At 39.6% G+C, this 12,151-nt stretch overlaps 1 protein-coding gene across 4 annotated transcripts in view; it reads right to left on the minus strand.

Annotated features, from left to right (window-relative positions):
- Positions 1-12,151, minus strand: part of LEPR (leptin receptor) — a 48,116-nt gene that overhangs the window by 11,448 nt on the left and 24,517 nt on the right. For 3 of the 4 annotated variants that reach the window (XM_075097342.1, XM_075097341.1, XM_075097343.1), the window contains exons 9-18: positions 11,998-12,115; positions 8,039-8,238; positions 5,826-5,974; positions 5,416-5,572; positions 5,244-5,326; positions 3,562-3,778; positions 2,205-2,387; positions 1,537-1,632; positions 890-992; positions 118-193 (exon numbers count right to left, since the gene is read on the minus strand). In XM_075097342.1, the coding sequence (XP_074953443.1) occupies positions 118-193; positions 890-992; positions 1,537-1,632; positions 2,205-2,387; positions 3,562-3,778; positions 5,244-5,326; positions 5,416-5,572; positions 5,826-5,974; positions 8,039-8,238; positions 11,998-12,115 (1,382 nt within the window). The remainder of the gene's footprint in view (positions 1-117; positions 194-889; positions 993-1,536; positions 1,633-2,204; positions 2,388-3,561; positions 3,779-5,243; positions 5,327-5,415; positions 5,573-5,825; positions 5,975-8,038; positions 8,239-11,997; positions 12,116-12,151) is intronic. The other variant, XM_075097344.1, reaches the window with a different exon arrangement.

Below are 12,151 nucleotides of genomic sequence, written 5' to 3' on the forward strand. Positions count from 1 at the left end.
CTTCATTCAGTAATTCAGGTAGGATCTAGTTTACCCAAGAGGTAGAGTTCAGTACTGAGCAAACAGCAGTCAGACCCATGGGGTGGGGGGAAGAAGCATCACCAGGGAAATACACACCTTCTGAAAATTAACTCCTTGCGCCCAGGAGCAATTCTTGGGGTTTGGAACATCTGCCCAGAACAGCTTCTTCATTCTGAAATATTAGGTAAATTCTGGAGTTGGTACCGTTCTCTCATATTCTGTACTGCTGCCATTCACCTTTGCTATGTCTCAAAAGGAATCTGTGCAATTTTCTTTATCAGAACACTGCGACAATGAATCAATCATTTTAGATATTATAGATGGCCAAAATTCAATAGGAAAAAATAAAGAAGTGCCATACCAGGTGGCAGTTTTGCAAAAGTATTAAAGGTACAGGCAGTCTTTGCTGAATACGACCCCAACCTACCTTCCACAAAACTCAGCAGGACTTTTTTCAATTGGCTTTTACTTCAGACCTAAGTTTGTGATGACAATTAAATACGGAACTCGGAGTGCTTTACAAATTCAAAGCACATGACACTCATTAACTTGCTCACAAATTGCTGTGCAGAAGAAAGGAGTATGTATGTGGTACAGGCTGAAGTCATATGAACAGCACCGATCATCTTACTGCAAGGACACTAGACCCAAAAGGGCAATGGTCTGACTTTCACAAGGTAACGAGCGTGTGCGGTGTTCCACAGAGCCTGCTGCCTTTCAGTACAGTACATCAAATATACAAGAAAAGTAATTCCTAGCTTTCACCAGCAAAACTCTGTCCACCAGTTGAGCAGACAGGCATCATCTAAGCTGCATCACCTTCTTCTACAGGCCGTCTGGGGCTTTCATATGGCAACGAACAACTTACCTTTGGTGCGAAACCAGCAATGCTCCAAGCAACAGAACTGAGGTTGAAATAACTATTGGCAGAATCACATAGAGGCTGGCATTAGTCTCATTCTCATATCCAGCTGGAAATAAAAAGAATTCAGATAATAATGCAGTAAAATAATTTGCCTGTGAACAAATAGTTTGCAAAAGGGAAATAACAAACAGTAGAAACAACAGCTTAAACACAAAAGAACTTGATAAACAGTCTTATTGCACATCAACAAACTTTTACCTTGAGAACAATAGACAAAAAGGAAGGAATTATTTTAAATACTGAGGTGACTCCTCCACCCCTGTGGGAGGTAGCCACTGCTCCTTTGCTATTAAGAAATGAAATCAGAGCACATGAAATAAGAGAACATTCCACAATTGGAGAATGAAGAATCACAGGGACCTGGGATCTCTACTATTTAGATGCAGGGGAAATCAGGTCCCTCACTCAACTAATCCCACAAAAAGTTATCAAATTAAAGCAACTGAAGTCTAGATCACTGTTTATAGTTATATTACAGTTACTTCATTACTGACCTTTTTTTCTGGTAAGATATAGGCTTCTCCTGCATTTAAAGTTTGCATTTACAAGCTCATATTTCATAAACAACGGAGAAAGATCCTACAAGTCACCTTTGGTAAACTGATCCGTTACTCTGGACTTGCCAACTCCTCCAGCGAATACAGGATACAGGCTGAACTGGTATTTCTCAATCAGAATAAAGTGATCTGGAAAGAAGAAATCAACCTTTTGATTCAAAACTCTTATCCTACTTTTAAACAATCACCTCCACAGAAGCTCTGGTCACATGTGAGAGTTCAGATCAGCCCAGAGAGGGGAATAATGAAAGCCATCTTTTATAGATACATACTTTAATATCAGAAAATTAAAACCGTTAATCTACACTGGGATAATTTAGCATTATTCTGTCATGGAATTAACACCTTTGTGGAGCTATTGTAAAAATCTTTAAGATGAAAGACAAAATGCAAATGGAATGCACATATTAACTTAGATAATTAGCTGGTGTACTCAATATTCCAGAACTAATTTTACTGTATTGCCAAAAAACAAACATACTCCTGATCATCTTTCTTTTGTAAACCTGATTACTAATGCAACAGTCAATCCTTTACAGTCATTCCTCTAATTATAATCAAGAATCGCTCTACTTGTCCTTACCATAAAAGCCATCAGAAACAGAGAGGAGGCAAAAAGGAACCTAAGGGCTCAGTAATGCTACATTTTTCAGTGCCATATCATTTAACATAATGTATTATATTTTCAAGTGCACACTCACCATAAATATAATATTTACTAATATTTGGAGGAACTCGCACCCATTTCATCTCCTCTTCTTTGTTAAGGTTCTTCCATTCAATAATAAAAGATGTTATCACATAGATTTGAGGTGAAAGCGTCCATATTAAAATCACACAAGTGCTGTTCACCGGGTAAGCGCTAAGCGACTGCACAGCATTCACTGACAGAACAAGAAGAAAACAGCTGTGAATTACATTAGCTCAAACCGAGGTGAGGTGAGAGCCGGGTTAGCAGGAGAGGTGTATCCTATAAACTACACGCACACAAAGGACGCCTATGGTTTCAGCACTTTATCACTTACTTGTCAAATTATCTTCTATATAATACAGCCTGATCTTTAGTTCAGCAAACATATTTCTCTTTAAGCCAGGAAAGCTTGGTTTACACCAACTAGTCCCAAACACTAAACAGATCAAGTTTCTTACCAGACATCAAACAAATATCCTGATTCTCCTGTGCACCTCTTTAATTATCACTCCTTAATCAAAAAATCCTATCAACAACAACTGAACTGTCAACATTTAGCTAGTAAAGCATGCATTGAGAGCCTTGCAACCTAAATCCTATTGAATCTCCTTAAGTAATGCGCCAATGTAACAATCCTGCCAGACCAACGCTTCCCATTACATCTGCTACCAACCACAGGGTTTCCAGAATACGCTTATACAAAATATCAGGAAGAATTTTATCCATCAAAATGCTTTAAAAATCGCATTACAGCAGTAAAGTTCCCAGAATAAACAACAGTAATGTTTCCACAACATATACTTGCATATGAATGTTACACAACTGAAGTATTCAAAAGCAATGGCCTTTATTTTATTAATAAAGCAGAGTGCAGCCAAATCAATGAGGCGGCTGCTTAGGAAGTAAAGCCAAACCTCTGAAAACTATGTACTCTGGCAGCCCATCAGGTGAGCAGCCAGAGAAACAAGACTGTATTTCATTTTGGAACCAACAAAACATTCCCTAGCAGGAATGTTGGGTGTTCCCAAGACAAAGGAGATGAAAGATCAGTTCTACAGTAAGATTTTATTTTTCTTTGACTAATTACTTTATACTCTGTTAGTGGAGGGAAGACAGCCCAGTTAAAGGCAACTCCTTTTCCAACGCAAAGATCTTTAAGGTTTTCATGCAATGGAAATTTCATTTTTCAAATGGCTCTGTTGGTGAGATACACAATCTGTTTCCCATATACAGCTGAACGTATCATCATAAAACATTTTTTATTCTAGCAAAAGGAATTTTATTACAAAGAAAGCTTTGTAAAAAAGCATCACAATGTTTCCTAGCATTTTCCATATCTCAGAATGGTAACTAATTGGTGTTCTTACCTGTGCTCGTTTGCTGTGATAGAGTTAAATTAAAATTAGTTGAAGAAACTCCAATTGAATTCATGGCTAAAACTGTAATGGTGTGTGTGTGTTCAGTCCATGGAAATGAACACGTAGTGCCATTATCAACATATTCTGACCACGTGGTGTTTCCTGATGTCTGATGCTTTATAACGTATCGGCTCACACTGCACAATGACTGATTCTTCATCAGTGGCTGCAGCAAACATTGGCATTAATTAATTTCCCAGTCTGATTTCAAAAGCAAATGTTATTTGGGCAGAAGGCACTGTTCCAATTTTAAGAAAACATGACTCCATAAAGATATTCTATAGACTGGCTACTGTTCTTTCAGCAAAGTCAGTGTCATCCATTTAAAGACTTAATTTCTTCCGTCTCTCTGAGAGCTGACACACTTACTTGCTATCTTTCCAGCGAAGGGAGGGCAGGGGGACAAGGAAATACCACTTCTCAGACTCCTATAGTAACTCACTGTTTTATGTTAGTATTTTTCAGGATTGAAAAACCAGAACAGGTGACTGTTTGCATACTAAACAAGGGCAAACATGAGTGGGCAGTCACTGATCTACTTTTTTTCTCTGTCCCGCATTAACCTTTTAACATAGCTTTGCCCAGTTTACATGCAGTTGCAGCGGTGTTTATACAAGCAGCTGTCTAGGAGTCAGTGGCACATTCTGCTCAGAGATCCTGGCCAGCAGAACTTGGCAACTGAAGACTACTTCTCTCATTATAACTTACAGTTCCATGTTATTCTTTTTTCTGAGTATTAGAACAAATTGCGTTTTAAGTCTCGGTTTCATAGCATTTGTGTAAATAATACTGAAAGCCTAGGCTGACACGAACATCTCATACAACACTGAAACTTCAGCTGCATTAGTACAACTCAGACAGCAGGTCTGGTCTCTGCACAAAGGCAAGGAAGCTTGCAGCCTGCCCAGAGATCTGAGGGCTCACCTAAAGTGGCAAGGACTATAAAACTTCAGGAATACTGGGATGCTCCACATGGCTGTGGTGCAGCCCACATACAGTTCAACATGTCTGTGGTGCATGCAACTGGACCCGCGCAAGAGCAATTTGACCACGACCTCAGATGGGTCCGTTGCACAAAAACCAGCTCACGTCAGAAGGCTGGCCTGTGAGCTTCCCAGGTCTGGAAACATGTCTGTTGCCAGTGCCTGTCTGCATTGAGCCTCACCTACCTGCTCATCCAGAGGAATCACACAGCACTAGGAAAGTTTTTGTTCTACTACATTACTATAACCTTGATAAAGATTAGGATACAAAATCAGGTCAACGTGTGCCAGCTGGCTGTAGGAAAGATTGCAGAGAATAAAAACAGAAGTGGGGGAGAGTAATAGCAACAGAGGGGAGTAAGGTACAAGACAGGCTGACTGAGCAAAGAACGCAGAACCATCTCACCTTGCATCAGACTATTACAAACACTATTCACCAGCAACCTCTACTTGCCTCTAGTGTTAGCTAAGCAAGAGTCAGTAACACAAAAGAAGTCATATCCCAAGAGTCTTGCATATCACGTCCTGTAAACAGTGACTGCCCAAGTTTACCTCCTAGGGCAGTATGTGCTTATCATACTCCGTTTTTGGCAATTCTACCAATGGTTTTTGCAACTATATGAAAGACCAAAATGTAATTGTTCTCACCTTCCACAGGAGCGTAACATTCTTCCGCCTCTTTGCTGGATCTTCAGTAATAATTCTCCAAAATTCAGGGCCTTGTAAGGGAGCTGCAAGATTACACAGTTTTGAAGGAACAGTGTCACACCTAGTCTGAAACTGGACAGACCATCAAAGCACACTCTGAAAGCACACGTACCTTTGATATCTTTTACAACTGTATAGGCTGATCTGCTCCAGTTGCTCCAGTAACCGGATCCATCCAGTTCTCTGCACCGGACCTGAACAACATACTCAACACAAAGTTTCTGAACTTTTATCACAGCCGATCTTGGTGCATTTGAAACTTCATAAAGCTGTAACAGAAGTCAAAATATTTATAGTAAGAACAAAAGGCTGTTTAGGCATCTGTTAAGAGTTGACTTTTGAAATTCCTGAAAATGAATCCAATGAGAAAGTGGCCTAATCAGTAATATTCCATTGCTAGGTAATGCAAATGCTTATGACTGCGATTCATTGCATGCCACAAATTCCACAAAAACCAGCTAACACACTAAATGACAACACTGCAACGATTCATGCTTCAATCTAGATAAAAAAAGACAGTACCTCCCATGCAATTTCTTCCCTGTTCACAGCATACCGAATCTGAAATTTAAGATCATCGTTTGTAAATACTGGGTTTGTCCAGCTCACATTCAGCAGCCCAACATTCCTGGTGATTTCTGCTTTAACATTGGAGGGAGGAAGCGGCTTCACTAGAAAATTGAAAGAAAAAAAATTACTATAACGCCTGCACTGACATTTCTCATTAAATCCAATCATCATGATTTACTTTATTCTGTCCTGAGTGTGGCAGGTAACACGTTGTGGCCTCTGCTATTCCAAGAAAAGCTGGACTATAACGCAAACATAACAATTCACCAATCCAGGCTGGCTGGCCCATTCACCGCAGACAAAAAGCCTTGCTGAGGAAGGCAATGTTTGTCTAACAGGAAATTCATTCCAATTTTGACCCAAACTAAAATCACCAAAGAAAATCCTAAGTTGAAATATAAAAATTTCTTACAGAAAAAACCTTTTTTTAAAAAAAAAAAAAAAAAGAATAACCCATGGGCAAGTTTCAGTACACTTCATTTTATTGTAAACTACAACAGCTTATATTGGTGCTAGCACCTGGTATCTCCCCTGCAACAAAAGATACGGCCTGGCAGTAATGGGGTGCACCACTGTGGAAAGTAGCAGCACACATGGCCCACAAGGGCAGCTCCTGTAAAGGACAGCGACAGACATTATGCAGTGATTAATGGAAATCTTACATTAAGATTTTATTTTACTAATAGGAAATGTCACCAAAATTGAGCTTATCGAGAAGACTGGACATGAATGTCACAAAGCCCTAGTTTGTTAACAAAGCAAAGTTAGAATAAACTTGTTTTGACTAATCAGATGGTAAGTGAGGAGAAAACAACACAAAAAAAGGAATAAGCTTTGAATTTTGGGTGGTGCTAGAATGAGTATGTTTTGGTTTACTATGATGCAGAGCACCTTTCATCCAGTGTAGGTCAATTCTATTAACTGCTTTTTATTTAAAGGGATGACTTGAATAAACCAGACTTCTAAAGTTCTGCTAGAATTCCTCACTAAGCAGCATTGCAAAAGCCACCACCTTTCCCCAAAGAGAGCACAGCCAAGTGAGAGCATAGACATGCCCGACACAGACTAAGACTACAGCTGCCATGCTGACAAGGTGCCACGTTCTTTTGGCCCATTGTCTAAGCAGCAGAAGTGCAGGATTCCTACCCACCGTCCTTCACACCACCCTCCTTTCTGACACCCAAGGCTTCCAATAGTTCTCTGATAATCAGCAAACTTGCTTGTCAAAAGGCACAAACAATCCTCTTGAAACTAGACAGGAGCAACCTTGAAAACTACAAGGCCAACAAATTAATAGTAATAATAGTAATAATAATTCCAATACCCCACTGAGGCACTGAACTTTGCCTTTCCTTCCTGTGACATTCATTTTTGCTTACTCTAAACTTAGAAATGCAAAGGATAGTTTGGTTTAATTTATGTTCTCTGTATGCATGCTTACACACACACATAATAGATGTATTTTATTCTGCCTTATTTCATGTAGCACTTCTGTGGTCTAGCTGCCATATTTTCTTTCTACATATGTTCACGTTTGTGTCCAAAAATACACAGTCCAATTAACGCTCTGAGTCACAGATCAGGTAAGACATGCTTTGCACATTCTGGAGTGTTTGAAAACACTCAAAGACTGTTCCTGCCTCTTGCTTTTATGCAAATTTAAGTCGGTGCTCTGTGTGTCACAAAAGAAACTTTGCAAAAGTATGCAAGAGCATGAACATTCCTATGATTTTAAATTAATATATAACTGTGTAATACAGAGAGGGCTACACTGTATCAAAGTATAAACTTAAAAACTAATTGAAGAAATCAGAAAAATTAGATAACCAAGAATGTTAAAAATGAGACTGCCTTTTTAAATATGATACTTGCATTTTCTGTAGACATCTTTGCAAAACACCTGAGAGGATAAACATGCAAAACTGAGTGTTTTATTTCATAGGTACTAGCTGCAGATACAGTCTGCTCCTGTGCCAAGCAAAGCGTATGAAAATAACATTTAATCCAATATCTTTTAGAAGACAATATGAAAGTACTTGTGTTTTTATGTTCTTTCCACAATGTAATTTATTTAAAATGCTATGAACAATTACTTTACCTACACCATATAAGGAATGAAATCCAAGGTCACAAGTGAGGAAAGACGTGCACAGATCTTGACCTACCCACATCTGCTGGAATGACACAAGTTGGTGAGGATTCAAGTGTTCCTAGTAAGTGCTTAAATTCTATCCACATGGTATATCCAGATAAAAGAAAAATAGGCTGAAATGTGCACTCATAAGAATGATTCTTCTGTAAATGGCATTCTTTCACCTCTGATTTTGGAGAAGTACTTGGAAAGTCAGAACAATAAATTCTGCTCCTTAAAAGAGAAAAAAAAACATTCACTGTAACTATAAGCTGCTCATGGCATCAGTAAAATAGAAGTCTGAAGGCAATTAAAACAAATGGTGTCACTGGAGCCATCTGGGTTTTTTGATTATTATTTGGACAGATCTTGAACTTGAGTCTGCACTAAATGGATAAATAACCCTACAGCATTACTTCTTAAAGCTTTGACTCCTAGCCTGAATGAAGTAGGACATGAAGGCTCTCCCCAGTGCAAAATCGTTTGATAAGAGACTAACAACAAGAAGAAACAGGTACAACAAGCACAGGCATCTCCAAATACTCATAAACCATGCTACCTGACTTGTATGTGTTAGCAGTAAACAGCAAGGCAGATCTCCAGCCAAGAGATTACTGCAGCCGGGAATATGACTTTCAAAATACCAACTGACATCCAGGGCAAAGCTGCCACATGGACCAATCGGACAAGTACAGTGAAGTCCCCAGGAGATGGAAATCACATAAAAATATCAATTCTGGAGGTTGGTATTAAAATCCTGCAGATAGTCAGTATCACATCTGGCAACAGAAGAGATGAGACCTGGACTCTGGATAAAATGACACTGGATATTTTATCGGTGATGGGATGGAAAGTTTTCAGATTTCTCCTAAGCTTCTGCGCAGCTCAGACTTGCGGTGAGAGTGGCCAGGTGGGGTATTAGCTCTTCAACTGAACAACGGAAGTTACACTTAGCTGAATCTCTCCTCTTTCCGTCAACATAGTTAATACTGATTAAACTGTTGCCTTGCGCTTTGAAGGTTTAGCTTCGCATTTTCTGTTTTTACAGGATGATCATTTCTGTGCTGTTTCTGTTGGCAGCACTGACTGTAGAGGAAGATGTAGTAACAACCCAACTAAAACAAAACACCAACAGCAAAGCTATCACACCACATTACTGTAGAGTGTTGGATTTCATCTGTAAAATGTGGTTGCCTCAGTAGCTAAGAAGCATAGCTGTGTGCTCCTGAAGAACCTGATGTGCCTGATGTCAATGCAACACATCTAACTTTCAACTTTCACCCTGTGGACTTGCCTATGTCTAAGTAAATACTAGCAACTCCAGCGTATTTATGGTGCCTCTTACAATCAAGTTTGGGCAATTAAAAAACCTGGCTATTTCATTTAGTTTCAAGTTTGTAAACATTCAAGTTCATTTTCTATTTTTGTTCCCAATATGCAATAGAATCTTATGCAAATGTGTTTTCATAACTATACATTTTTAAACATGTTATACTTCTACTTTTTGGCAGTCACTACGTTCATGTGGTTCCCCATAATCTCCCCTTCCCCCACCCCTTTCAGACCTTACTATTAGACAACCAAAAAAAAAACAAAAACCACAAAAAGAAATATCACAATAAATACTCTCATCTGGGAAGCATTTTCAATCTGTATTAACATTCACTGGTTAATCTAGCAGTAGCACTGTAACAAATGTATGGATTATCACTTCATATTAGAAAACAACATTTTTAGCTAAACCTCAACAGTGAAAAAGTGGGAATAAAAAACATGGCAAGAGCAGCACGGTTTTTATTTCAAGCTCCCTGCTCAGCAGGGCACTCATTATATTCATATTTGTGAAGACAGTCAAAACAAAACCTACCTTAGCAGTCAACTAGTCACTAATCCTACCCTAAAAACCTCCACTTGAAAATCTCCAGCATTCCAGTCATCACTTTAGTCCACAAAGTCCTGAGAAACATTCACCTTGGTGCTATGATAGTTCAAAACTTCAATCCACCTCCAACAGAGAAGACAGTCCAGTTTTCCAACGAATTAGGCCTTCAGGGCTGATTTAAGCTTGTTGCCAAAACTTTTGCATATCCGGTCCAGGAGACTGGTAAACCTAAAGATTTTTTTCCTCAGGAAGGGTTGTCTGTCTGTCCATCTTGTTTATAAACGGACTAACACAGTTCTATGAAACTGTCAAGCTCAATATATTGTAACTCAAAGGGATTTTTTAGTTTCATGGTAAAACAATATTACCACAGGCACTATTTGTGCACATGAATGAAGATAAAAGTGATTATTAAATCAGTGGTATGATCATCCTTGTATTTTGCAAACAATAACGTGTTTGTTCCACACCACACTCCAGTTCTCCTGCTCTGTCCAAAAGACAGGCAAAATTAAACTATCTGAAAACAAGCTAGGCCAAAACACCATGAAAATTAAGAATTGCTCTAGCCACCAAAGATGCTACCTTCATAAAGTGATACTCCCTTTATAAACTAAGATCTGATTCTCTCATTATAAACATGATCTTTTCCATCTGGAATGAACTACATTCCACCCCAGTAGTTTTATCTACTATCTCTATATAGAAAAAAAGATACAGAATTACAGAAAAATGAAAGATTGGATGGAGACCTCAAGAGGTCTCAAGACCTACCCCTGACTCAAAGCAGGGTTAAATTCAAGGTCAGATGAAGTTGCCCAGGGTCCAGTCTGGCTGAGATCTGAACGTCTCCAAGGACAGAGATTCTACAGCCACTCTGGGCCACTGCTCCAATGCTCAGTCACTCTCACTGTGAATGGGGTTTTTCCCCTTATTTCCTTACAATTTGTAGATATGAACAACTAGAAGAATAATTTTTATAACTGATACAAGCAAACACATCTACTTTAAGAGAGCTGGCTTCCAAACTGCATATATAGGTTTTACAAATGCTGAAGAACATTGTAAACTGAATCCATGTTACGTACTTGGGTCAGGGCAACCCCTGGTATCAATACAGGCTGGGAGATGAAGAAATTGAGAGCAGCCCTATGGGAAAGGATTTGGGGGTACTGGTGGGTGAAAAGCTGGACACGAGCCAACAATGTGCGCTTGCAGCCCAGAAGGCCAACAGTATCCTGGGCTGCATCAAAAGCAGCGTGGCCAGCAGGTCGAGGGATGAGATTCTGTCCCTCTACTCTGCTCTGGTGAGACCCCACCTGGAGAGCTGTGTCCAGCTCTGGAGCCCTCAGCACAGGAAGGACATGGAACTGTTGGAGCGGGTCCAGAGTAGGCCACAAAAATGATCAAGGGCTGGAGCACCTCTTCTATGAAGAAAGGCTGAGAGAGTTGGGGTTGTTCAGCCTGGAGAAGAGAAAGCTGTGGGGAGACCTTATTGCAGCCTTCCAGTACTTAAAGGGGACTTACAGGAAACATGGGGACAACCTTTTTAGCAAGGCCTGTTGTGACAGGAAAAGGGGTAATGGAGGGTAAGCTAAAGGAGGGCAGGTTTACACTGGATATAAGGAAGAAATTTTTTAGTGAGGGTGGCGAAGCACTGGAATAGGTTGCCCAGAGAGGTAGTGGAGGCCCCATCCCTAGAGACATTCAACGTCAGACTGGATGGGGGGTCTGAGCAACCTGATCTACTTAAAGATGTCCCTTCTCACTGCAGGGTGGTTGGACTAGATGACTTCTAAAGGTCCTTTTCAACCCAAAGCAGTCTATGATTCCATGATTACAGACATGATTTAGTGGAGGACTTGGCAGTGTTAGGTTAACTGTTGGACTCGGTGATCTTAAAGGTCTTTTCCAACCTAAATGATTCTGTGATTCTATCTGTGGTCACCTTTCTGCACACGTAGTTAATACCTCTGGAGTTCCAGTTGGGAAAAAGCCCAGCTTACAGAAACTGAGCACATTTTATGATCACATCTATTCAGAATTTTTTGCTTTAATAGTATTTCCAGAGCAACACTTTCCAAACATAAAGAGTACATTAAAAGCTGTACCTGTAGTATCTTAACTGCAAGGAACTCCCCAGGAGCAATGTGTTTGGGTTTGCAGACCATCTGCAAGTCATTTTAGTTAAGTACCCATCCGTTTCACATGTGATATTGACATTCACATCTAATTAAAACACATTGAAAGTTTTATTAATAAAGA

Source organism: Phalacrocorax aristotelis, chromosome 6, assembly GCF_949628215.1.
Source record: "Phalacrocorax aristotelis chromosome 6, bGulAri2.1, whole genome shotgun sequence".
Classification (NCBI taxonomy): Eukaryota; Metazoa; Chordata; class Aves; order Suliformes; family Phalacrocoracidae; genus Phalacrocorax; species Phalacrocorax aristotelis.